The sequence below is a fragment of the Mirounga angustirostris genome, unplaced genomic scaffold (genome assembly GCF_029215605.1).
Source record: "Mirounga angustirostris isolate CCGP_5_RB_7025 unplaced genomic scaffold, mMirAng1.0.hap1 SCAF_15, whole genome shotgun sequence".
Taxonomy (NCBI): domain Eukaryota; kingdom Metazoa; phylum Chordata; class Mammalia; order Carnivora; family Phocidae; genus Mirounga; species Mirounga angustirostris.
The window spans coordinates 24,542,640-24,570,484 of NW_026991723.1; the positions used below are offsets into that span (position 1 = coordinate 24,542,640).

A 27,845-nucleotide genomic window follows, 5' to 3' on the forward strand; every position below is an offset into this window, starting at 1 on the left:
GGTCCAGGGAAAAGCTTGCCCAGTTCCCTGTTATATCCTGGGGGGTGACTCATAGGGCCAGAGTGGCCTAACTTCCATATTCCCCATGGAATTTTTGTTCCCATCTAGGTTTCCATCTTTGCAGACAAGACACAGTCACAACTCCAGGCTTGGGTTGTTCCTTTTCCCTTCCTCTTCTCCATTCAAACTTGGGAGAATCAGGACCTCCAGAGAAAGGGATTTGTATTAAACCAAATATTCCAGGTATAGGAGCATGTAGGCGTCAAGGGCAAGCCACCCAAAATGTATCAGGGTGCATATTTATTATTCTGAATTAAAGCTACTCAGACCCTCCACTGTCCCTCTGACAGCAGGAAACAAATCTCCCTTATGAAAAACACTCTCCCTGTAATTAAAAGTAAAAAGATATCCTTGTTGGGATGCTTGGGTGGCTCAGTCAGTTAAGCATCTGCCTTCAGCTCAGGTCATCGTCCCAGGGTTCTGGGATTGAGCCCCACATCGGGCTCCTTGCTCAGCGGGGAGCCTGCTTCTCCCTCCCTCTGCTTGTGCTCTCTCTCTCTCTCTGACAAATAAATAAAATCATAAAAAAAAAAAGACATCCTTGTCACCAGAGATAGGGACTTCAAAGCTGAGAAAACTGTAGAAGCAAACCGTGTTATTTTTTTTCTAATCTACTAGACCTTAGCCTAAAGTCTGCTTAGAATTCCCTAACAATTAAAGCTCCCAAACACCTGTTTTGTTTATCCTGTCAATTCCTCCCCAATTTATTGTCTCTTTGTCTAAAATGTATACAAATTGCCTGCTTTAATAATTTCTTTAGGTCTCAATTTCACTTTGGGCCTCCATGTGCCCATAATAAAACTTGAGGGTTTTTTCTCCTGTTAATTTGTCATAAATGTGGGTCCAGCTGAAAGACCTTGAAGGGGAAGAGTTTTTCCTTCTCTACAAGAGGAAGTCCAGAAAAATCACTGGGGATCAGAAATGAAAGCTACTTTTATTACAGTTGAAAAACATACAAAATCAGAGAGGGTGCTGGAAAATGCAGACAAGCAACATGGACCCAGAGACCCTTGGGCTAAGAAAACTAACTTAGCATGGAATTTACAGAGTTGGTTGCTAAGACCAAGAATACAGGCCACGAGTATACCAAGACCATTCTCATTGTCATCATCTTGTGGCTCAGCTTGGGATACGGATGTCTCCCAAGGCCCCACCCTTCCTCTTTTGCAATGCTTTCCTCCTACCCACGGAATCTGGGGCATCTAAGCTGTCCAGTTCTCCTCCTAACCATTAAACTTCCTTCCAGGAAAAGATTTACTAAAATTATTTACACTTCAGTGTGAGGTGAGCTGCTACTTCTCCCAAGGATATTTGCATCCCAAGCCATATGCTCATTACAGGCTCTAGAGTTTTCCCCTATGGATGGGATTCATGAACTGAGGCTGCAGGCGAAGGAGATCTTCTGGGGACAGAGAGACCTGCCCTCTTGCAACTGCCCCGTATCCAAATTTTAAATGATGACACCAAAGTCACCAAAGGAAAAGCATGTTATGTTTGTGTTCAGGGTTCCAATAACTTTATTTTGAGTGCATTTTAAAATATACCTTGATAATTCATGTGTGAGATTTGCCTCATGAAATGTCTCCAGCAAGCAGTGTGGAGAGATTCCTCCCCGAAGTAAGTAAAATCCTTAAAAGCAAAAAAAGCCTAGATGCACATACAGTACAGTCCTTAAAAATGTAACAACTTTTGGGTTGAGGTGGACTATATGTATTTTAGCTTGTATCAAAACTATCAGAGAAAGGCCTATGGAAAAGGGAATATAACTATGAAGAAATATTGAGGCAGAACAGAATGACCAGTTAAAGACACTTTATACTGGAGAATTCTTTACAACCACTAATTTAATTATAATAAAAACTTACCATTCAGTAAAACTTTCTACAGTGATGGAAATGTTCCTGGTCTGAACTTTCCATGATGGTAGCCATTAGCCACGTGTGGCTATTACTCATTGGAAATGCAGCTAACGTGGCTAGAACTGAATTTTTAACTTTAATGAATTTAAACTTAGTTTTAAATAGCCATACTTTGTGGGTGGCTACCATGCTGGACACTGGGGGGTGGGGGCAGGGTCTAACAGCATTACTGCTTTAACACTAGGACTACTTTGTATCCATGGACTTTCTCTAGGAGAAACTGATAGAACTCTCAAAATAATGCAGTCTTCCAGCCACAAACAGCTTATTTACTAGAAACAGCTTATGACTGGGTGTCTGGGTGGCTCAGTCGGTTAAGCGACTACCTTCAGCTCAGGTCATGATCCTGGAGTCCCGGGATCGAGTCCCGCATCAGACTCCCTGCTCAGCAGAGAGTCTGCTTCTCCCTCTGACCCTTCCCCCTCTCATGTGCTCTCTCTCTCTCTCATTCTCGCTCTCTCAAATAAATAAATAAAATCTTTAAAAAAAAAAAAAAAGAAAGAAAGAAACAGCTTATGACTCATTCTCATCCCCCACCCCAACCATTACCAAGGTACCCAGGACTGGCGCCTTACTCGTCCTTTAAGGGTAAGCCTGCAATGCCATCTTCTGGAAGGAAGGGTACTTACCCTCACCCAACGGAAGTTCCTCTTCTTGCTCACTGGGGGAAGGCAGCAGGGGCTGCAGGGGTTCCATGTTAATGATGAGCTGTTTGTTCAAGGAGTAGGAACTGCGGCTTTGAGTCATGTTGGCTCTGAAAACAGACACAAACCAGAGGGAATTGGTTTTCATTGCAAACGCCAGCTCCTCTATCTCGGTTGGCTACCCAAGTTGGGAACTGTCTCTAGACTTCCACAGTGCATGAGGCCAGTGGTAAAGGGAACATAACACTTAAGATATACAGCCCCCCTGATCCTTAAGGTTCTGACAAAACATCCATGTGTCTTAATGCAACACAGTGAACGAAAACCTATTTCCCCATATGTCACCAGACTGAGGCAAAGTAGGCGACAATGCAGACACGGGACACAGGGGTCACTGAACTAGATACGCAGAAAAGTGAATGAAGGGAATGGCTCAAAGTAATTTAACAAGCACCAAAAAAACACAAAAAATGAAAACTTAACCTGGTCAGACAGCTTTGAGCTACCTTGCTGTTGCTGGATGTCCAATATTTAATATCTATGTTTAATACTCCCATTCAAATTCACACCCCTCTCACCAGCCAGCCACAGAAGCTCTGCTTCTGAAGGCAGCAAACACGTGTCATTGGCTGCGAAGGGCAGCAGATGGCAAGGAAAATGTACAAGCATCTCATCAAGACTATTGGCTGATAGCGAGAAGCCCATCTACACTCCCTGCTGCAGGGAGACCAGCTGTCTGCCCTGAAAGACATGGAGGTGAGGCACCTCTAGTGGGTGTTTCAGCACCCTTCCCCTCATGTTTCCTGTCAAAACCCAAACCAACCCACCCTTCAAAGATGGTGTCAAATGTCTCCTAACCCTTTGATGCCCCCTTGGATGACCCCATGACACATTTTCATTCATTCTCTCGCTCTCCCCTCACACTACGCTCCCTTCTTTCACACCTCATGGCATTTGACACCTGTCTCTCTGTCTTTACTGGTGTACTAATCAGCCCCACCTTGACAAGCACTTTAAGGGCAGAGACTGATCTACCCATTCTGGTGTGCCTTACAGCACCTCCCTGGGTAAGGGCTGCTCACATTTGAAATTGAAGTAAATGGAATGCAATCCTGGCTTGACATAAGTTGCCATTTCAGATTGACATGGGTGTTCCCCAGGTTGGTTACAGAGTTGTCTTATAGCCTGGGCATTTCTGTTTGGCATGGCGACAGCACATTTATTTGCAGCTGATACATATGCATTGGATGGTCTGCCTTGTTCCAGTGAACCATGGTCCTTGCATGAAGTAACTCACTCTCTAGAACTATGATTTTCAGACTTTTTTGACAGAGACCCACATTAAGAAATGCATTTTATGATATTTCTCTGTACACATATGGGGAGGCACAAAAGTAAAGCAAATGTTTCATGCAACAAGAGTAACTCTTGTTATGTGTGATTCACTTTCTTTTTCCCCATTCTATTTCATTTTGTTTGAAGTGCTGGTCTATTTTCATTTCATGACTCATTAATGTGCTACAACCACAGTTGGAAAAGTACAAATCCCATGGAGGAGACTGATGGCCAAGGGTCCCTGAGAACTCTAAGGAGGGGCACCCGACCCTGCTGTGGGGGGAAGGGAGAGCCAGGAAGGACCTCTCAGGGGAGGTGATGCCTGTGGTACATCCTGGCAAGCATGGTGGAGTTGACAAGGAAAGCAGTGGAGACAGTGTTTCCTTGCAGATGGAAGGAAGGAAGGAAGGGAGGAAGGGAGGAAGGGAGGGAGGGAGGGAGGGAGGGAAGGAAGAGTCTTCATTTTTTGAGTTTTCATGGGATTTCCTCTGTCCCTGCGGCCTTCATGACTGTGATTCTAGCTCTGCAAAGCACATGTCGCCATATCTGTGTGGACCATGGAGCTTTCTGACCTCAGAAAAGCCCATTTTCCACTGTTGTACCAACTGAATCTCTCTGCCCCACCTCTAGCCACCCATGCCCCCTGACTGGCAGCAGTTCTGTCCCCCAAAAATGACTGCATATCATCAAGGAGGGCCTGTAATGAGCCTTTATGGAGGATCTTTTGCTCCACAGCAGCCCCCCCTCCCAACACTCCTCACTTGGAGTTATAAAGCATCCTACCACCTGCCCGCCTTCACCGCCAACACTACAACGTCTGGCCAATTGCCCGGTGCTGGGACAGGCTGAGCTCACCAAGCGTGACCTCACAGGTGTGAGCCTGCTGGGCACTGGCTGGTCAGGAGGATGCTGACTCAGCGCCCATGCCCACAGGCTCCTGCTGCCACACTGTAGCAGAGGCCTATGGCTAGGGTCAAGTGGGTTTAGGGTCTGCTTAGAGTTAGGCCAGATGAACCACACAGTCGATTACAACCCTGAAACTCTCCAGTTCTATGATTAAGAGGGGAACACAGCCTCCCGATAAGTACAAGACTCAGATAAACCCAAGGGTGGATACAGCTAGAGTTTCCCTGGAGCACAAAGAATCTGGGGCTCGAGAGCTTGATGCTGGGTACTGGGACAGCTAGAGGGGTAAGATTAATCAAAACTAGAATCAAAATGCATGTCTCCCACCCTCTCTGTACCAACCCCTGTAGACTACAGGTTACCTTTTCATACCTCTCTGTTTGCAACCTTTTTAAAGGTGCCAGCTGATCCCAGCTTTATTAAAAGCAAGAGCCCACCAGCACAGTTACACTACTAATAAATATGCCAGAATTTGATGGCTCCTTTTTTAGTTTACGGGTTTATATACTTGACCATGTTTGTTTTTCTCAGTGTACCTGTGAGACAGGCAAGAAAAATACCATATTCACAGATGAGGACACTGAGACTCAGTGAAGTTACAGAACTTGACTAAAGATACTTAAGAGAAGCAGACTCAGATCATATGATTCTCAACCAGTGCTCCTGCTCTGCTCTCCACTGCCTTCCTGCACTTTCTGCATGATTTATCCTATAGGGTCTCAGGGGGGACTCTGTTCACTACTGCTAATGTCCTGCTCTCTGGCTAAATGAGGGTCCACCGTGTCAGGTGGTCTTCTAGAAGACGTGCCAACATCCCAGACAGCTCCCACCCTGCCCTTCCACCTGAGCTCCTGATGTAACAGCTTCTCTGGCTGGAGTCTCCCCAAGCCAGGCAAGGGTCTGTGCCATGTTTCCCATTCTCAGAATCCACCCATCAACGGATTCTGCAAAATGCCTGACCCGTTTTGTACTCAGCACAGAGCAGTTTCCCAATGAAACAGTCACTGGGAATTCTACTGAGGTAAAAAGGTTTTCTTTGGAAACTGCAAGGACATTCTAAGATTGGCTTCAAAAACTGATGGCATAATATAGAGCAACTAACACAAGGCTCGTGGAATTCTGCACCAGTCCTTGCAGTGAAGCAAGTGCTGTTGGCCTGTCATCAAAACTCCATCTGAAGAAGCTTTAATGAGGACAGATCTGTTAAATTCTAGCTTCCCATTTTTGGATGAGAGACAGGAAGAATATCATCACCTCACATTTGCATGGCACTTTCTAATTTTTAAAGCACTTTATTTTTATGCCCATAACAAAGTCTAGAAGTTGGGCAAAGTAATATTCTGAATCTCATTTTATAGATGAGTAAACTGATGATCAGAGAAGTTAAGAGACTTGCCCAAGACCACACAGCTTGTAAGCAACACAACCAAGTTCATGGCCCCTCAATTGGTGCTCGTTTTAGGTCCAAATGCTGCCTCTGGGTGTCCCCCGGTGGTGGCTGCTGAGCCCAGGTGGCTCACACAGCCAGCCCTAGGCTCACCAAGCTGCAGCCTTTTGCTTCGCTGGGCCCCTGGCATGGGTGGGCGATTCCCAGGCCAGGAGGGATTTGCTTGGGGATCTTGTCATCAGTAAAGATCAGTGAGCTATCATGAGAGTTAGCTTTTTCTCTTTTTGAAAAAAAAGAAAAATCCCAAGACAGTGTCCTCAATCTGTCTGTGTTGTCTCTTTCTAAACACACACACCTCAGCAAAAGCAGTAGTCCATGAACTTGCCATTCTTTGAAGAGTACACTCTCAAGTGTGAGGAAAGACAACTAAGTGAAGCCTTAGAGTGCTCATCTCTAAACACAGCCAGAGGGAGAGTTCATTACTATATTCTCACTTTTGACAGCCACATCAAAGAAGCCAAAATAATTAAAAAATAATTGCCTAAGAGAAAAAATGTCCTACCATGCAAGTGCCCACTGGAAAGAAATGAGAATTTGCGACTGCAAGGGGTACGTCTCCATGGCTCTGGAAGCACTCTTGCCTCCTGGGAGGTCAAGGTCCCCAGGGCAGCACCTTGGACAGATCTCAGGTCTCAGAAAATTGCAGGCCTGCGGCTGTCACCCCACACCCCTGGTTCATAGGTTCATTCAACAACTATGTACTGACCTCTACTATGTGCTAAGTGCTGGGTTAGGTGTTGAGTGATACGCAGATGACTAAACAGACACAAGCCTTTTCCTCCCACAGCTTGCTTTGCATCATTACTTTAAACAAATCTTCCTTATATTGTCAGAGATTTGAGAGATACTGCCAAAAAGCTGAGGACCAGAGAGGTGTCCTGAGCATGTGGACTCAATAGGCTTTCATATACACATAAAAAAGGTCAGTGGAAGGGGAAGAAATAGCATGTGAACCAGTGTCTCAAGGGTCTATAGGTCCTTGTGTGCAGTTACATCCCTGGGGGATTTTAGAAGGTTCCAGAAAAAGGAAACTATAAATGGACTGAAGCCTCATTTCCCATCCCCTCTGGTGGTTCGGTCCATTCGGGAAAAGATTCTCACTATGGCCACTCTGCTCCCCTCACTCCCACAGCCTGGCTACTCAAAGTGTGGTCCATGAACCCGCCACATGGCCACCACCTAGGAGCTCATTAGAAATGCCAGATTCATGAATCAGAATCTGATTTTAACAAGATCCGTAGGTGATCCCTGTCCAAGTTAAAGTTTGGGAAGCCCTGATCTAGGAATCCTTGATTCCCATAAATTAAGCAAACCTCAATTGAAAAAAGAAATGCTTTTTCCAATTATTTCTGATCTAACCATCTATATATGATAACTATGGGATTCTTGGAAAGTCTTACGTATTGGGAATATAAGTCTCTGAAAGCATTTTGTTAAAAAGTTTCCTTCTTTGTGTTTGTGCTGTCAAGAGAACTCCCCAGCATCAAGTATTTCTTTCTTTTTTTTTTTTTTTAAGATCAAACACTCACACTTCATGTTAGAAGACTAAAACCCAAGCAGATCCCTTGGGGTGGTTCTGCCTCCCAGCTCTAAGAGAATGCCAGAGGGTTTCTGGGTGGCAAAGGCTACAAAGAAAAGAACACAGGCTTAGGTCTGCCACAAGAAAAAAAAATTATGACTTCAGATAAATCTTTTAACTTCTCTGAGACCCACGTTCCCTTGTCTATAAAATAGAAGCATCAAATTAGGTGATCCTTAAGGTCATTTCTGGCCCAGAGTCTAGGAAAGTTCAAATGATACATTTTATCATTTCCTCTTTTCATTTCTGCCACACCGAGTAACCACAATTTGTGGTAGAAGAGGGACTGTAAAGACTATTTTAAAAATAAGTACATACAAATAAAAGACTAGTGTTATCAAGAGGTAGGTTATAAGACTTTCACGGTTCTGCCACAGTGCTCCAGCTTCCCTAGGCCTACAGCTTTCTCCTGCTTCGAGAAGCAGGAAAGACCACGTCTGCAGACGTGCACGTGACAGCTTCTCACTGGGTCACCCAAACCAGGAAAGAATTGTTCTCTGTACACATCTGCATGGGATCCTGTGCCAACTATAGTCTTGCTCCCCTGTGTGGGAGAGAAGTGCTGTCTGGATGCTGGGCCAGGCTGGCTCAGCCACTCTTTCAAGAGACCCAACAACCCAGGGAATAAGGTAAGAGGCACCCAGCTCACGGGGTCATGCTGGAAACAGAGGAGACTGGGCAAATATGAGCATAAGGGAGATTCCTCCAAGTCCACAGAAGGGGAAGGAACAGGTGCCAACCAGTGTGTGAGAACCTCCTAAAAAAACATAACTTAGGATGACCTTGCCTTCAAAAAGGAGAACGTCATGACAATGTTCAGCTTTAGATAGTTAGCATGTTTGAGGTTTAGGGTGTGCAATGATCTGTGTGTCTCATGGTGATAGAAAGTCCAACGTGACCAAGAGAATATCTCATTCTCAGAACGGCATATGCTGCCACATTATGAAGATGCGTACTCTCGAACCACTAATGACTAAGTTCCTCATTCCTCTGAGTGACCTTTGGGAGTGAGGAGCCCCGAGAGAGATGAGCACCGCCTGCCTTCCTCCTGTGAAACAGTCTAACAGAAGTCAGGCCAATGGGTACCAGCCACATCTGATGAACAGAGAGCAGTTCTAAGAAGGCAGACGACAGACTCGGCCAAGAGATGACACCGCCGTGCCTCACACACACTGTGCATGTGACACTCCGGGCCCAATCAAGCCAATGACTCCCCACAGAGCAAGCAACTCAAAATGCAGTCAGGCCGCACTCACGCCACGGCCCTGTCAAGTCTGTCCCTGGGAAGCTTCCAGAACAGCGAAAGCGCCGTGCCTGGAGACAGATGTGCCCACGCTGACAGAAGGACAGGCATGTGGTGCCCTTACACCCGCTCCTGTTACAGAGAATGTGGCAGAGCAAGCCTGAAAACCTTCTGTCCATGCCTGAAGCCTCCCAGAGCCCCACAGACCACCCCCTTACCTGTGCACTTCCGGAGGCTCCCGCTGGATTTTGGAGCTAGCCTCTACCACCTCTTTGGCAACTTTACCACTGCAAAAGAGAAACACAACATCTGTGCACACACACTCACAACAGAAGGGGAGGGGTGTGCTCGTGTATTGTTTTTTTTAACTTCACAGTGGTCTGATCCACTCTAGAAATCCACGCCTTCTCTTCCTCCATCCGAGAAGTTACTATGGAATCTGAGGGGGGCCCATGAGGGTCAGACGTGAGCGGACTGGAAAGGGAGGACCAAAACAGGCGTACAAGCCAAAGCGCACTGATTTATAAGCAGGATATTCAAAAAGTAAATGAGTGCCCCCACCCTAACCCACCATCAAAATGGAACCACAGGTACCCACCTATATCGAAATCTACTTCCTTTAAAAAATATCTTGCTGCTCGACACGGTCTTGATCTGACTGGATTTCGCATACCTTGAAGAAGCAGCAAAACAGAGGTGGTAGTTAGATTGTCAAGTCCAAGTGAGACATGCTATAAAGCGTGAGGACTGGATATTTTTGACTATAAGAAATATATGCTATTGGAGGATTGCATGCGTGCACACACACCTGAAGAACTTTCACCAAAAAATAGTTACTTTCGCTATGTGTATTACAACCTGCTATCTCTTTTCTTTCTTTCTTTTTTTTAAAGTGGGCTCCATGCACAGCGTGGGGCTTAAACTCAAGACCTTGAGCTCAAGAGTCACGTGCTCTACCAACTGAGCCAGCCAGGCGCCCCTTTCTGTTCTTTCTAAATGCTGGTGACGGCCCACACATTTCGTTTCAGAATCCATTACGGGATGATGACCTGCAGGCAACAGTGATGATCAAAAGGATTCTTTCCCAATTTCCACTTGAAAGATACAGAGAAGATGGATTGTGTCACATGGTGTCAAGTTCCAGGTCACGGGGGGGGGGGGGTGGGGGGGGGGGGACGGGACGACGACACACTTTCGCACCTGTGCCTGAAACAACACTGCAGAAGACAGCTTCCCGGTGACACAGGTCACTCACCGGGTCACAAAGAAGCCACCTACTGTGTACTGCCCGAAAGAGACCACGGGGCTCATGTCACCAGGGACATGGTCACTGGCTTGAGTACTCTCCAGCGAGGTCACCATGACCCAGTGCCCTTTAAAGGAACCCGGGCTGGGAGCTGACTAAGACACACGCGGAACAAGAAGCCCGGCCAAACACTGATTCAGCAGCTCTAAGCACACCTATAACCACGAACAAAACCACAGCACTCTGGAAAACAACGAAAATGTGGGCTCTGTGCAGGCCACACACAGGGCACTAAATTGCTGTGACAGCTGAGGATGTCTCTCGGCAATCACTTTAAGCCTCGTGCAACTAAACCCAGGTTCGAAAGAATGGCCTCCAAGAGTTCAGGACCATTTAAAATATTGAGAGTCCCAAAATCTTAATAGAAAAACCACACAGAACAATATGCTGTATAGAATTCTGAGTGAAGACGAGCATATAGCCAGGGCTCTGGGGTTAGAAGTTTCTGTGCAGGCAGCTATCCCCAACGCCAGGCATCTCGGAAGCCTTGGTTCCTTTGTTCAAGCAATTGTTAACCAAATGCCGAGCCTGGTCCACACCCTCCCCCCACCCCCCACCTCCCACCCCAGGTTCAGGGAAGACACACAGCCTCTGCATTCATGGAGTGTAAGGTCTAGAAGGGAAATGGATATTAATCTAAAAACCGGACACATAAGTGAATAACTATAAATTGTGGTGGGGGCCATGAAGGAAAAGATGCAATGAGAGTATGGGAGGGGGAGACCAATCCAGCCTGGGGGCCATGGGTCTGAGATCCAGGGAAAGGAAGGTGTTAACCGGGCAGCTGGTGGGCAGTGTTCTGGGCGGAAGGCTCAGCAGGCATAAAGCCTGGAGAGCTTGAGCACTGGAGGAACTAAAAAGATCTGATGTGCATTTCCCCATGTTATTATTATTGTAATTACAAGCCCACACACATACATTTTTCCCCCTAATTTAGCACGACCTGACCTTAAGCTGTCCTAGTTAAGGATTTTGGCCTTTGTCCTCAGAACCATGAAAAGCCAGAGGCACACTCTTTTGCAAAGAAGCCCCTTCTCCCTTTCCACTTCTGCAAATGGCCTGAGCCAACAGAGAAGGGCACTGGGGACAAATGAGGAGCAGGCAGAATGAGACAGGAGGGGAGGGGGTCCAGGCCTGGGGAGTGGAGGGATTCCATTTCAAGGCAGGGCCTGGAGAAGGTGGCGTGGGAGCCCTTAAGGACGGGTGGGAGCATATGAGATCCACGCCCGGGAGGCTCCTGCCCCCAGGGACGGGCAGTGCGGGCTGCTGGCCAGAGCTAGGCTACAGATCACATGCAGTCAAGAGGATAAAAATCCCCAGCAAGCTGTGCCAACATGGGACAGGAGTCCCACGGTGCCCTCCTCCTCCAGCGAGGACACGCCTGCTCCCAGCGTACCTGCCCTTTCCCCCCCGCCCCCCACACACACCCAGGGAGCTGTGAGCCTGACACGTTATCTACAGAAGCCTGAGAAAAGGGCGGTCTTCATCAACTCCCCACCTTTTGGCAGGGCTGTTGCTCCCAGGCCTCAGAGGTAGGAGGCACAGAAACCTTTAAAGAAGCTTCTGTCTTTATGGACACCTGGGCGAGTGTCTGCCTTCGGCTTGGGTCATGGTCCCAGGGTCGTGGGATCGAGCCCCGCGTAGGGCTCCCTGCTCCCTGCTCCATGGGGAGCCTGCTTCTCCCTCTCCCTCTGCCCCTGCTTGTACACGCATGTGAGCGCTCTCTCTGCCAAATAAATAAATAAAATCTTAAAAAAAAAAAAAAAAAGCTTCTGTCTTTAAAATGTTGGTTATTACTGTTCTAGGTTCTAACGATCCTTAGGGCAAAGTAGTCTGCTAAGAAGATAAAGAGCCTTAATTGCAGTTTTTAACCCATGAAAGTAATGTAATATTGTACCAACTATACCTCAATAAAAACACTGATTAATGAAAAAGGAAAAAGAGCCTTAATTGGGGTTTTCAAATGCAACTCTGTGCCCAGGTTATAGAAGATACCAGAAACCCAAAGAGGTGTGGCAAGCCCAGCTGGTGCAGGGAGCCTCTTGTGGGGAGAGGAGGCAGCTCTGCTTTCCACTGGTTGAGCCGCAGCTCTGCTCTCCAGGCCCCCAGAGGGGGCCACTGGCTCTTACACTGGAGCCGCCTCTTGGTGGGAGGCCTCAGGGCCGCGTTGCCGCCACCCAAACCCTCAGAAGACACATTTCGCAGAGAAAGTGAAGAGCCTGCCTGCTCAGGATGGGAGGAGTGGAAAGAGCGTTGCCTTCTTTCTGGCAGCTGATTGCCCACGATGAACATTCGTGTCATGTCGTTCGCTCAGAGACACTCTCCCGAGCGCATGACCACCAGTTCCCCACCCTTCCAAATGTGCAGGTAGATGCCCCATCGTGTTTGGGCTGAGAGCTTTATTGGACTTTTCACCGGGAAGTTTATTCAGAGAGCTTGAACAACCCTGGGAAATGGGAAGCACAAGAGGATGGCGGGAGATGGTGAGGGGAAAAGGAAGGTGGCCAGGTGATAAGACACACCTTCAGTTGTTCCCAAACCTGGCCATTTGCCAGCAGCATCTGGAATAGGGGTTAAAACACCAGTGCCCAGGCTCCGTCACTAGAGATTTTCATCCAGCATGTCTGCCGGGGATCCAGGAGTTGGTGTTTTTATCAAACACCCCAACGTCATTCCAAGGCAGCCCACTTGCCCCTGAGAACCTCTGAGTCCCCAAATTCTTCTAGAATGACCCAAGAGGTGGTGTTTTACCTGGAAGAGCAGAGGCCCAAGGCTCCTACCTGCTCTTGGTCCTGCAACCTTGGTCAAGTCATGTAGCTTTTCCCAGCGTTCCTTTCTCCATGAGTTTTTTAAGTGGGGGAGGGTATTACAATATTAATTCATAGTGTTCTGAGGAGCGTTCAATGAGATCAAGTTATCTGAAAGCACCTGTTCATTATATAAGTTTCCCACCCTCCCTAATATCACTCTCAAAACCTCTCCACTGACTTCTCACTCTTGAGCCACCAAAGCCAGGCCTCTGGGTCATGGAGATTCTGGGGGAATGATTTCAGACCCTCTGACAGCCAGTGAGAGGACCTGTTTGCTCTAACTAGCTGACATGCTCCAGTGCTCAGTTCCCCAGGCTCTCACACCAACAATGAGCCTGGAGCAAACATCTGCCCAATGCAGGCAACAAATGCACCACCTAGCTGAACAGCAAACCTCTCCCCCCCAGCCTTCTTCCCCACCTGCCCTCTCCCCACTGCCACCTCCAATTCCCCATCAAAATCCCCGCATGGAAGCTACAGAAGACTCTTCTCGAACTCTTCTCGAATATCTGATGGGCCATGTACCATCCAAAGCATCTCAAACACATTAATTCATTTTATCCTCACAGCTCTCTCCTAGGAGGAAGCAATCCACCTTTTTACGTGAGGAAACTGAGGCACAGAGGGGTTAAGTCACTGAATCATGGTAACAGGATAGAACTGGGGCAACTGGGCTGCAAATCCAGGCCTGTATTTTTAAAATAATGCATTAGCTATGCAGCTTCTCAGACTTCAAAGAACATCAGATTCACCCAGCACATTTCAAAACACAAGTTTCTGCTTCAGTAAGTCTGGGGTGGAACCCAAGAATCTTCATTTCCAGCAAGTTCCCAGGAGATGCTGACGCTGGTCAAAGCACCCTACTTTGAGAATCACTGGATTAAAGCATTTAACCTTAGCCTGCATGTGAGCACCACCTGGGAAAGATTTATTTCTACCAATATCTAGCTCCGTCATCCCAGATTCTGATTTTTTTTAATGACAAAGTTATTGAGATATAATCCACATACCATAAAGTTCACCCTTTAGACTACACACTTCAGTGGTCTTAATTTACAAAATTTTATTTAAAAATGAGAAAACATTTTCATCACCCGGGAAGAACCAACCTCCCATTATCCCCCTCATCTCCTCCACTCCTAATCCTAGACAAGCACAAATCTATTCTCTGTCTCTCTAGATTTCTCTATTCTCAACATTTCATACAAATAGAATCATACAATATGTGGTCTTTTATGTCTGGCTTCTTTCTACTTAGCATAATGTCCACAGCTTGTTATTTTTTGAAAAGCTCTCCCAGGTGGTTCTAATGTGCAGTCAGTGCTGAGAACCACTGGTTTGGAACCTTGGTACTCAAAGTGTGGACCATGGGCCTGCAGCACAGCCTCACCAGGGATCTTATTAGAAATATGGACTCTGGGGGGTGCCTGGGTGGCTCAGTCAGTTAAGCATCAGGCTCTTGATTTCAGCTCAGATCATGATCCTGGGGTCGTGCGGTCGAACCCCACATCGCACTCAACAGGGAGTCTGCTTGAGATGTTCTCCCTCTCCCTCTACTCCAACCCCTGCTCACATGCTCTCGCTCTCTCAAATAAATAAATCTTAAAAAAAAAAAAAAAAAAAAGGAAATATGGACTCTGATGCCCCATCCCAATCTCCTGAATCACACTCCACATTCTTGCAGGATCTCCGGGTCATTCACGTGCTCACTGAGGTGTGCGAGGCTCTCATGTAGGGAGCTCTCAGCGTCCTTATCTACTGAATATAAAGCTGTTCCTCTGACAAAACGCATACCAGACTCTGGGTAAGACATTTCTTAGAGACTGCCTTTGTGCCCTGCAAACAATTCCAAAGTCGGGGACAAAGAGCATCATTTGAGCCTCTATGGTGTCCCCAGTGCCCAGCACAGTGCATAGCATAAAGCAGGTGTGACAGACTCATTGAATGGAAACTCCCCAAGCCACTGAACTCTTCAGTGACTCCATGTGCTTCCAGTACAGGGAACCTGTACTCTGGGGGGTGGCGGCGCCTAGAAACCACATGGCATAAGGGAAACTCTGAAATGGTGACTGTCTGTGTCGGGGATCCCCTGGGGTTTGGAGCAGGAGGGAAAATCAGAGTTTCTGCACTGGGCTCCATTCCCAGGCAGCAGATCTCAGAACAAAGGCTTTCAAACCTGATCGTGGTCCTGGGCCAGTGGACGCCCAACTGCACATTCATGTCTTAAAAGCACACTAGGGAATTCCTAGGCATCGGCCACCAGGCCTCCCTGTTCCCATGGCAGGTGAAGTAGAAAAAGGAGCAAACCACTCCCAAGTCAGGAAACAAAATCAGGACCTTGCTCTGCCAGCCGAAACCATTACGACGCAGCACCCAGTGGGACAGCACCCACCCCTGAGCTTAACAGAATCAGAACCCTTCAGAGTCAAAGGGACGGGGCTCTGCGACCCACAGGCGCTCAAAAACCTTTTGTCATTAGTGGAGGAGGGGGTAGTCATGGTCACTGCGGCACAACTAAGCACTCCCCAAGCAGGTATTACATTTTACGGATGAAAAACAAAGTTGGGGCTCAGAGTTCAAGTGCTTTGTTCCAGGCCACACCGCTAGGAAGTGACAGAGTCAAGACTCAAAGCCAAGCCTTTCACCTCCAAGGTCCATGCTCGTGAACACGAGGACACAGTGAGGCAAACAAACCACGGCCAAGGCCCTGTCCCCTCCGTTCTGTAGATGAGAAGGCTGAGGCCAGACTTGTCCGAGGTCACACAGCCTGGTCAGAACAGGTGGTATCTTTCCTTCTCCGTAAGTAACAGGGATGGTTATCAGATCAATGAAGGAACAAAAGGGTCCAAGAAAACTCAGATCAGTATAAATATTAGGGATTAGGGGTCTTCATGAGAGAGACGGGGTAGCCTGACCTGACCAAAGCAGGGGTGCAAGGACTCGGTCACCTCTGTACAGAAGGTCCCCAATATATGATGGTTCGATTTACAGTACGTTTAACTTAGGATGGGTTTATCAGGGTGTAACCCCATCGTAAGTCAAGGAAGTCAAGGAAGATCTGTTCAGTGCCACAGGTGCTGACCACTAAACCCTCCTGGTCTTCGGAAGCATCCACAGAAGACTGGGAAGGATTCCTCTGATATGCCTACTTGGCCCATCTTATGACAGGACTATCACACTGACCTCTTTACTAGCTGCCAGCTAAGGTGCATACCCTAAAATATGCAAAATGAGTTCCCCGGTTCAGAGGTTTTTCTCCTGCTTCCCCCTCCTTTCAATTCTGCTTTTGTCTTTGACTCTAGCAATCAACTGACTCCCTCACACATGCTAAAACAATGTGTGTGCAAAAGAATGAATTAATGTCCTAAGTTATTCTTTGATGGAGATCCTATGAGTTCACCTAAAGGATCTTCAAAGCCATGCTAAACTCCTCCCAAGAAGAGCTGACTGAGAAGCCTCCAAAAGGTCTATCCACTGGGTGTTCTCCTCTCCTACTCCCGCCCCTTCCACCATCTGTGGTCAGCAGCATCAACCACACCTTTCGCTTCTCTACCCTGTTTCATGATGGCTGAGCCCTCTGTCTGGCCCCAAGAGCTCCTGGCCCCTCCTCTCCTCCCTGTCTACTCCATGTACCCTCTACTCCAGCCTTGTGTGGCTGCTCATCTTCCCCAACATCTTCCACTTTCCTGCGTTGGTCTCTTACCCAGAATGTCCTTCCTCCATCTGAAGGGGACTTCTACCTCCTGGCTCCCCCAACAACAAGACTCACCCCTCCTCTGGGGTGCCCTCCAGCATTTTATTTGTACTTCCCTTTTGGTGTCTACCATGAAATACAAATCTCTTGAGGATAGGAACTGTGCCTTATCAATTGATCCAGGAAATATTTTTTGAATGCCTGGGGTCTTTGGCAAATAAAAAGATAAATAGAACTTAGTTCCTACCTTCAGAGAGATCTGATCTAGTATAGATATGTACACAAAAACCTACAATAAAATAGGTCATGATCTATCCTGTTTTGCTTTGTTTCAAAACTCCATCTACCAGCTCCCTCATTTGTGAGAAAACACTCATTCAAAATGACTAATTAATGTCTCTAAATGATCCCTTGACAAGAACCAGATGATTTCATTAAAGGAGGAACAGAAGACTTCCAAAAGCTTAGGCTCCAAAAATAGTTTGTCAGTTTCTCAAAAAATTAAGTATAGAGTTACCCAATGACCCAAAACTCCACTCCTAGGTATAAACCTAACAGAACTGTCCACAGAAAAACTTTTATATGAATATTCATAGCAGCATTATTCATAATAGCTAAAAAGAGGGAACAATCCAAATATCCATCGACTGATGAATGGATAAACAAAATGTGGTCTATCCAAACACTGGATCATAATTCAGTCATGGAAAGAAACAAAGTACTGATGCTGCTACCACATGATAAACCTTGAAAACATGACCTTAAGTGAAAGAAGCCAGGCACAGAAGACCACATAGTTTATGTTTCTGTTTATATAAAATGTCCAGAACGGGTGAATCCATAAACATAGAAAAACATACTAAAAACTGCTGAACGTATATGTTAAAGGGGTGATTTTTATGGTATATGATCTCAATTTTTCAAATAATTAAAAACAACAGCAAAATACATGCAGGCCTCAACTAGAGGCAGAGCATCAAACCCTCTGCATCTCCCTCTCTCAGCTCCCATGGGCAATGGACAGGCCTGGACATGATTTCAGAGGCAGTCAGGTGCCCTTATATACCAGTTCCCAAATATCCGATGGGACCCACTGATGTCTTGAAGTGAAGTTGGTTGTGGGAAGGTCTTTTGATACATATCTTCACTCACAGCATTTTGGAGGTCATCTCATCCAAGGGCTTTCAAACTATACTCCTGATGGGATCTGCCCGTGACAGAGTGTTCTCCCAGGACACAAGACTCTCAATGCTAAACCTGAAGAAGGCCCGGCAAATGCAGACAACTGGTCACCCAAGCTCCTGAGAAGCAGCGAGCAACAGGTGAAGGGTCTCGAGTCCCCAGTCCCAACTCTGATCATCACCAACAACCACAGCTCCTCTATTTTTCTCTCTTTACCTACTAGGCTTTGCCTACACTTCTATTTGAGGAAAAGAGTTTTGTGAATAAAAAAGGGATTTGAAAAAGATTGTCCGAGCCTGATCCACTCTCCTGATCCTTGTCAGCTAAAGCCCAGGAGGTTCAGAGACTCAGCATTTTCAGAGACAAGAGTCTAATGAGCATGGCCGAATTTAGTGTGAGGGAAGACAGAGCAAAGGCCACGTGGATGAACTCCAGGGGCCAGCTGGTACCCTCGGCAGGACTGGCTTGGGCTCCTGACTATGTCCCTCACCACTGCTCTTCCACTCAACAAGTGTGTCTCAAAGAGGAGAAGCTGGAACTCAGTGGGAAGATCCTAAATTTGAAGCTCTCTTGAAACCTGAGAGCTTTGTGGATGGTTTCTGAAGTCCTATACAGTACTGACTTTTCACATCATAGCCTCTGACCGCATTCCACCCACAAGCTGTTGGCTCCCATCTCTGTGTACAGAAGGCTTCTTACTACAAACACCTGTGACTCTCTGCCAAAGCTTGCTTTCTCTGGTTGTGAGAGCAGAGTCAGCCCACACTCAGAGTAAGCCAGAGAGTATTAACTCTGCCTTCTGAAGTGGCCATCAACCAAAATGAATGGGGAATTGGTAAACAAACAGCCGGGGCCCTTTGCTTGTCAGTGGGAGAATTCTGAGGCAAGTTCTATAGCCTGACAGAATTCCCCAGCAGAGCTGAGCACAGCTGCCCTCAGGAGTGACCTGATGGATAACATGCCCTATATTGCTTGCTGCCCCACCTCCCTTGCCTACCCCTCCTACCGGTAGGTCCAGAAATCACATCCCAAAGAAACTACTAGCACTCAACTCTTCTCAAGGTCTGCTTCTGAGCGGGGCACCCAACCAAAAACAGATTCTGTGACATTTTGAATGGAACTATCAACGCAAAAAAAAAAAAAGCACCCATTGCAATTCTATGAGTATCACCCAATGAGGAGCTCAGGCTTGGTTGGGAGTCGCCCTGCACAACACACTGAATTTACAATTCCCTTAAATATAATGAAAAGAACTGAATTAAAAGAAATGAATATGCAGCTATTTGCAAAACATGAGTGGTTCCATGGATGCTTTTACAACCTATGATTAAATGAATAAAAGCTACGTACTTATAAAAGGCCTGGTTCTCCACCCCACACTTCCAAAGATGTTTGCAGGCAGCTGGTGTCGAAGTATGGAATGCCAACACGGCTTTTTTCTAATAAAAAAGACAAAATAAGAAAGGGCATGTGAAACAGAATTTATCTTTTTCAGGTATTTACCAATTTGTAGCTCCCCGCCCCCCCCCCCCCCGACACCTGCCAAACAGACTAAAAGTAACTTAGGCATTACCCTGGTCTTAAAAGTGCTGTTGAAATGGTGTCCCACCTCCCTCACCCTTTGCAGACATCTTGAATCTAACTGGGCCCTGTTTCTAACAAAAAACATCCTCACAGTCAATCCTTCTCAACAACCCAGGAATCACCCTCCTCTCAATCAGACTTGTAGTCCTTTAAAAACTTTGCCACCGCTGAATAACCGGTGCTTGATCTAAAAACTAGTCAAGAAAATCTGCAAACCTCCAGACCTAGGCCTAAGGCTCAAAGCTTCCATGACGGCCTCCTCTCAGATGCATTCCCTGATGAACCCAACCTGCATCCGGTAGCTTCATTAAGACTCCTGGCATGTACAGACTCTATTCATAAAACGCACCAGCAGTGGTTGAATATCTAGCTTTGGAAGTATTCTTCACTTGTTTCATAAATCTATATTTTGGCAGATTACAGAGGTAGAAGGAGGTTCCATTTTCCTTTTTTTAATTCAAATTCCAGTTGGTTAACACACAGTGTTAGTTTCAAGAGAAGGTTCCATTTTCTATCCCAGTCTATTTTTTACACAGTAGTGTATGGTCAAGCGTTGCTCACTGACTTTGTTCTTTTTAAAAAAATTTTTTATTTAAATTCAATTTAGTTAACATGTAGTGTACTATTAGTTTCAGGGGTAGAATTCACTGATTCATCAGTTGCAGTTAACACCCAGTGCTCATTATATCACGTGCCTCCTTAATGCCTATCACCCAGTTTCCCCATCCCCTGACCGATCTCCCCTCCAGCAACCCTGTTTGTTCCCTATAGTTAAGACTCTCTCATGGTTTGCCTCGCTCTCTGTTTTTATCTTATTTTATTTTTCCTTCCTTTCCCCTGTGTTCATCTGTTTTGTTTAATTCCACATGAGTGAAATCTTATTTGTCTTTTTCTGACCGACTCATTTCACTGACTTTGTTCTTAAATGTGCAAACCCACTATTTATTTACCTCTAAAATGTTTAGCATACAGCTTCCATTATCACTGTAAGCTTCAAAGTGGTGGTATTCTGGGGCTACAATACTAAAGGCATGTTTTATGCTTGCGTCCCTCTTGTTTGCACACACACACACACACACACACATAACTACAGGCTAGAAAAGCAGTCACTGACCTCCTTCTGAGTGCCAATCACATAAAATGTCTTCCCTTCAAACTTCAACTTGCAGACATCCGGCCTAAAAGAAAAGAAAATCTCTTTGGGTGAGAAGAAGAAAAAAAAAAAAAAAGTGGCAGCTAACTAATGTACCTGGGTTTCCCACAGGAATCAGGCTGACTCTCAAATACCAAGCCGACTGCAATGAAACAAGATATTATCTTATCATCAGTAAAGGCTTAATGAGCAGTGAAAAGCCCCCAAGTGAATTATACAGCAATTTTCTTCCCAAGAGAGGATCTGAAGGCAGCTCAGAACTATTTCTTCCATTTTTTACAGTCAAGCTGCATCTTTCTTCCAAGGAGCTCTGGAGGCTTTGTGAACATTAACGACAAAAACAATATTAATTGGCCAGCCCACTTTGCGAGGTAGGAAGAATGTGATTATTTCAGGTTCGGGTAATGAAATGATATGGATTCACAGTATCTGTCTCCCTCAAACTTTCACATCCATCTTCGAGAAACACACACACCAGGCTGCAAAATTTTCATTTCTGCTCTCCCTGCTCAAGAGAGAATAGTTTTATTAAATATTGAGATGCTCAAAATTGTGAGGACAGCTTGACACATGGTAGTCAAAAGAGGAACTTTGGGTTTTTATCTTAAGGAGCCGCTCAATTAAAATCTGCCTGAAATGGGGACCCTAGGTCACCTCTTTGGTGAGCAAATATGCATAGAGAGGAGACAATTCTATTTTTAGTCCTTTGATCTAATTTCTAAAAGAGTGATTTGTGCCCCTGTGTTTTTTCCTGAGGGAAAAAGAACAGTATGTCTACATTAAGCTGTTCAAACTTAGGAGAGGATTTGCAAGAGTGACACAGCTCAGTGGATGTTAAAAAACAAAAAACAAAACTAGGATTAATGTGGGACTAAAATTTGTTTTGGTAACATATCCACAGCTATTCCAAATACACATGCCTAGGCAGAGGCTAGAGAGGGGTAGGGATGACATTCAGCACCCCACCAGGAACACCACGATGTAGAACCAGAAACAAATGGTCCGGTGATTGTCCATCTTAACTCTTCAGTGGACCCAGGAAGAAACAGAAGCCCAAGGAGCAGACACTTGCAATTAATTTGCACTTAAGACATGACAGGTTCTCCCCTAACTACTTCAGAGCTCAAGTAGTTCAGAAACCTGAGGATCTAACCCGCAAGTCTTCTGTGGTCCTAGGGTAGGATGGGAGAAGTCCCCACATTATCCATGCTTCCCAAAGTCAACAGGAATCTGTAGGGAGCTTATTGGGGAATGGCCTGCAAGGTGATTAATACCCTTCTTTCCAAGGTGCAGAAAACACAGGGAAGAAAACTAGTCACCCCACCATGCAACACGTCCACAAGATGTCAGAGTTCATGAATCCCACCACTCACAACACAGTTGCATTTGCTTCTCACCCAACTCCTTTCCTCCCCATATGTAATGCCAGATGTAATGGATTCCCATCTTACGACTGAGTACACAGAGACTCAGAGAAGCGAAGTGAAGAAGAGTTCTGAGAATGCTCATTGTGGAGAAAGAACAAGTGGGTGCAGAGGGGAGCGGAAAGTATGAGCTGAACAAAAGGCAATGATTCAAGGAAGAGATTGATGAAATCAGGGATCTCAGAAAAAAGAGTACAAGGTGTAGGAGTGGAGTGGACACTAGCTGGCTGATGCTAACCCAGCAGAGAAGGTTTGAAAGGGAGGGGGGAGGTGCCAAGAGGACAGTGCATGAGTGGGGGTGTTGATAAAGGGGTCCTGGAAATCCTGAAGCTAACAGAACCACGAAACTGAGGTTCAGGTAAATGCAAGGGCATTGCCAACCCATGAATGAAGGCAGATGCCCACTGGCCCATCAAGAAGAACTTCAGGCCACAAGGGGGAGCCCACCACCCAGTGAGACATGATGGGGGGAGGGGGATGACAAACCTGTCAGGGGCCCTCAGGGAGGAAACTGAATCAAGCTGAAGGTATGAACAAGACTGAGCCTTTACAATATTCCATATAAGTTCAGCCTTCTGGCTTTTTGCCCAAACCATCTTCTTGATTGGACACCATGGGCCCTGCTGGTCACCTACCTTGCTCCATCCTCCCACTTCTGTATTGACATGACTCAGACTTTCTTCTTCCTCAAGATGACATGTTCATGCAGATTATGTTCTTCCCAGCCGCAAGAGGTGGGTCTTGATTTGACCAAGAGAGTCATGGAGTTCCCACTCTTCTCTAAGGGATTGCTTTAAGTAGGTTCATGTGAGCCAATCCTGCCCTATTAGATATACCGGAAGTCTCCTACAGGGCTTCTGTAAAACAAGTCCTCCTTGTTTTAATAGGAGACACACAGAAGGGGATTCTCTCCTCCAGGCTCTAGGTGTTGCTGAATGAAGATGGGATGGCCAGAGTTCCTTGCATGGCCACCTTATGAGCATGAGCCTGGGGACAAAAGCCATTACCCTGGGATGACAGAGAAGAAAATGGAGACCCAGGTCCTTCACGGTGTTGTCAGGCAATTAAGTTAAAGGATCATGGAAATGCCCAACCTCTGGAAGTTTTGCTGTGTGAAATAATCAGTCCTCTTATTTGTAAGCCACTGTGAGCAGACATCCCTGTTACTTAGAGCCAAAAGCATCTTCACTGATATACTGGGTAACACATGACGTCTCTGCAACAAGGACTCAAGAGAAGAGAATGGAGGGGCACCTGGGTAACTCAGTCATTAAGCATCTGCCTTCGGCTCAGGTCATGATCTCAGGGTCCTGGGATCAAGCCCCGCAATGGGCTCCCTGCTCAGTGAGAAGCCTGCTTCTCCCTCTCCCACTCCCCCTGCTTGTGTTCCTGCTCTCGCTGTCTCTCTTTCTGTCAAATAAATAAAATCTTAAAAAAGAGAGAGAGAGAGAGAGAGAGAATGGAGAGGAGGGAGCAGGAGAAGATGGTCCTGAGTTATTCAAGGGAAACTGTACCTTTACCCTGCCCTGCCCTACCTCAGGTCACCCCTCTGGCCAGAGCAGCAGTTGCTGGTGAGGAAACACTGGGCACCTTCTCTTTGGAGACAGAGCCCCTGAGCCCAAGACACACCCCAAGTCTCCTGAGGTCTAGGACAACCTAGGTTGGCTTTTATTTATAGATGAATAATCCCTTTTTAATGATGCTCCACGGCAAAGAAATGAATACTAGGCATTCTACCGGACATTTCCAAACAAAAAAAAAGTATCAAAGGCTGGGAAAGAAAAGCAAGGTTAAGAAAAATGGTAAGCTAGTTTCCCAAAGAAGTCCTTACCATTTTATCAAATGGATTCGCTTATTTCCCTGGAATACCACAAAGCCTGCTGCAGTGAATCCTAAAAATGTTGTTGTGCCTGTTGAATCCTGGAAAAAAAGGAGAACCAAAAACATTTGGATTGAGAATGAGAAATATAAAATAAATGATAAATGGTATCCTCATTCATCCACCCCCTGGGTTACTTTCAGGTTAATCCCATTGATCGTGGCAATAAACTAAGTTGCTGAAATGGGACTTCCAAGGATAGTGCTTCTAAAATCTGGGGAAGGTCTGGGAATATGCAGCTTTTTCCTTGGAGGAACAGACCTTCTACCTCTCCGGGAACATCCTGGGAAAAGGCAGATTAGTCCCAAACCACTATGTCTATTTCCAAGTGTGTCTTGGGGCCACCCGAGTTCTCGGATCTGTCCTGTAATGTTGTCAAACGGTGCTCAGTCATCATTAGCCCTAAAATCAAAGATGCTATGAAACCAAAGCCCTAATTTGACTTGATTAAATTCCATACAAAATTCCTGGTAGTTTTATGGGCGCCTGGGTGGCTCAGTTGGTTAAGCGACTGCCTTCGGCTCAGGTCATGATCCTGGAGTCCTGGGATCGAGTCCCGCATCGGGCTCCCTGCTCGGCGGGGAGTGTGCTTCTCCCTCTGACCCTCCTCCCTCTCATGCTCTCTGTCTCAAATAAATAAATAAAATCTTTAAGAAAAAAAAAAAATTCCTGGTAGTTTTAATGTAAAGATATGTCCAGAAATGTCTACTTCACTTCCAGCCTCAACCAGGAAAACCTAAGCATAGATCAGTAAAAGAAAAGGAATGATGGTAACAAAAATCAAGTCCATCTCCAAGTAATAAATAAAACAAACAGGCTCAAAATTGTGGATAAAATCTAATTCACTAAATGGAATAAACTGATTTATACCATTACAGAAGAGGATTCTGGCAAATATGCTAAAATAATTGTGCGAATAAAAATAAAAATGCCAATGTGAACAAGTACTATCAGCTCTCTACCTCGGCCGCATGTTGGAATCATCTGGAGAGCCTGGTCTGCTTCCCCACAGACCCTGATGTCATTGGGTGGCAGGAGTATGAAGCTCCCTGGGTATTTCTAATGAGCAGCCTGCACTAAGAGCTCTAGAACTAGTACTTTACCAAATACTATTAGCTGATCCCATATGGGTAAAGAAATGTTCCAGCAGAACTCAAGAACTTACCTTTAAGAGCCTGGCTGAGATAAACGGTTAGTTTAGAATTCTAGTTAGTGTCTGGTTGATGCGTAGTTGGTTTAAGGTATGGAAAGAAGAAAACTGTTTTCATAAAACATTTCTGGAAAATGTGTGCATCATCTTGGGGACTTGCTAAAAAAGCATATTCCCCAGCTGTAACCCCAGCGATTCTGAGTCAGAACTCTGGAGTGGAGCCCAGGTGATTCTGATACATGCTTGAGAGAAATACTATCAAATAATATGAGCAAAGAAAGCAAAAAAAAAAAAAATCCTAATGTCAAAATATAATTTTAAGTCTTTTTTTCCCTCTATTTTCCATTAAGGTTACCTTCTCGCTGACAAGGGTCTTGAAAATAAATCTGTTGGGATCCTTTAAGTTCTCAGGGGTAGAACCATCCATTTGATAAATGAATGAATCATATATGTTAATTTAGTAAAGTATGGCTACTACATAGCAATTAGCAAGCAATTGGAAGGCTTGCAATGGAGAAAATCAACCACCAGAACATGTGACTACAGCCTACTGTTGTCCCTTCCAATTAGGGACAATGGGTCAGCCTGTAGTAATATCCCCCACACTAATTAACTCTCTTGTAGGTAAAACAATCATTATATGTCGGCCTGCTAGGAGGGGCACTCACCTTGCATGGGTGGGGGTCTACCCCATAGGTTTCCAAAGTGTGAGCTTTCAGGAGTAAGTTAAATTCAGCAACTGGTGGGCTCTGGCCTCTAGAATCACACAAGAAAATTTTAGGTCGTTAATACAGAAGATTACAGAAACCTAGAGTCCCTTCATTCAGTAAAATGGGATATCCTACACTAAAAAAAAAAAGAGAGAAATCCCTACATAAATAATAATCAGTAACACCGATCATCATTCCTCACCACAAGGAGCTCTTTGCTAAGGAATCAGAGCTCATGTTCCCTGGCTAATTGTTCCATAATAAACCTACATGTACTCTGAGAACTCCAGTGACCTGTACAGTTAATCATGGTTATCAAGTTACCAATAAGCAAAGCCTTGCAATTTCAATCTTAATGTGAAATAGAACTCAGCATCAGTTCTTTCCTACTCACTTCAAAAGATTATCTAGGGTAAAGAGCATTCCCTCTTGCTCAAGGTAGAATATGGGCAATTCTTTTATGCTACCAGCAAGCCTGAACAAAGCCATCCTCATAGGAAAAATGGTCAACCATTCCACTGGAAAGCTCTGGATTTTGAAAGGAAATCTCAGCCACTTATCCCAGCTATGCCCTCCACGGTGGTAAACAAGGTCTTGGCCTCAGCGATGGGGAAAGGGGCTGCAATAGAGAGGACTTTTGGGGTTAACTTCCAAAGCAGGATCGTGCAGCATTTCAAAGACTACACTTTTGACTAAGTCCCGGAACGTATCTTAGAGAATCCAAACCATTCCCCAGGGATAAACAGGTAACTCTAACAACCAAGAAGAGTTTGCCAAAGAAAACAACAGGAATTTGTTTTTATTTCCAAAATGTAGAATTACATTGTGGTATTAAGTCTATTTCCACCCAAGCATCTCCCCATAGATGGATTCCCTCCTCACCCCCTCAAGAGTCATCATGCCTCTAAATCAAAACAGTATTCCATCTACCTTCTCCCTAAAGCCTTTTGAGACCTTCTCTTTACCCTGAGTGACTGAAATTTCACTAGAACAGGTCTGAGGAGTGTCTTTATTTACTTATCATGATCAGCACTGTGGGGACACTTTTAATCCGACGACTCGTATTTTTCCATGGCTGTTTGATTCTTCTCTTCCCAACCTCCGTCCTCACCCCCAACCATTCTTTCTTTCTCTCTCCTCTCCTTTGACAGGCCCACATAAATGGATCTTGAAACCCCTAGGTCTGTCCTCCATACCTTATAACCTTTGTTTCATTTTCTAAATCTGTCTTTTTGTACTACATTTTGAATTTTCTTTTCAAGATTTTATTTGTTGGGGGGGGTGGGGAGAGCACGAGCAGGGGGAGTGGCAGGCAGAGGGAGAAGCAGGCTCTCCGCTGAGGAAGGATCCCAACAAAGGACTCAATCCCAGAACCCTGGGATCATGACCAGAGCTGAAAACAGACGCTTAAGCGACTGAGCCACCCAAGCATCCCTTTTCTGAATTATTTCTTAATTCGGACTTCCAGCTTGCTAATTTATTCTTCAGCTGTGTGCATCTTGCTTTTCTTCCCATTTCTGAGGGTTTTTTTTTTTTAAATACCAATTAAATATTTTACTTCCAACATAGTATCTATTTGGCTCTTGAAATAGCTGCCTGTTCCTATTTCATGCAATAAATTCCTCTTATGCCTCTGAGGAAATCCCACTTTGTTTCCTTTAAAGTCCAATCCTGTTTGCTGTTAATGCTGCTTTCTTGGTGAGGGTTCTTTGGTTTGCTAAGTCAGAATCTCACATTCATAGAGTTGATGTTTTCTTAAGTGATTCATGGATGGACATTTTTTTTATCTGATGTTATCTGTTTAATGCAGTGGCCTCCAG

General features: G+C 45.5%; 1 protein-coding gene across 3 annotated transcripts in view; it reads right to left on the reverse strand.

Moving 5' to 3' along the window:
• Window positions 1-27,845, reverse strand: part of FRMD3 (FERM domain containing 3) — a 301,850-nt gene that overhangs the window by 57,743 nt on the left and 216,262 nt on the right. For all 3 annotated transcript variants that reach the window (XM_045882301.2, XM_045882299.2, XM_054509194.2), the window contains exons 7-13: window positions 25,984-26,071; window positions 24,118-24,206; window positions 20,824-20,887; window positions 19,476-19,564; window positions 9,732-9,806; window positions 9,352-9,420; window positions 2,609-2,733 (exon numbers count right to left, since the gene is read on the reverse strand). In XM_045882301.2, the coding sequence (XP_045738257.1) occupies window positions 2,609-2,733; window positions 9,352-9,420; window positions 9,732-9,806; window positions 19,476-19,564; window positions 20,824-20,887; window positions 24,118-24,206; window positions 25,984-26,071 (599 nt within the window). The remainder of the gene's footprint in view (window positions 1-2,608; window positions 2,734-9,351; window positions 9,421-9,731; window positions 9,807-19,475; window positions 19,565-20,823; window positions 20,888-24,117; window positions 24,207-25,983; window positions 26,072-27,845) is intronic.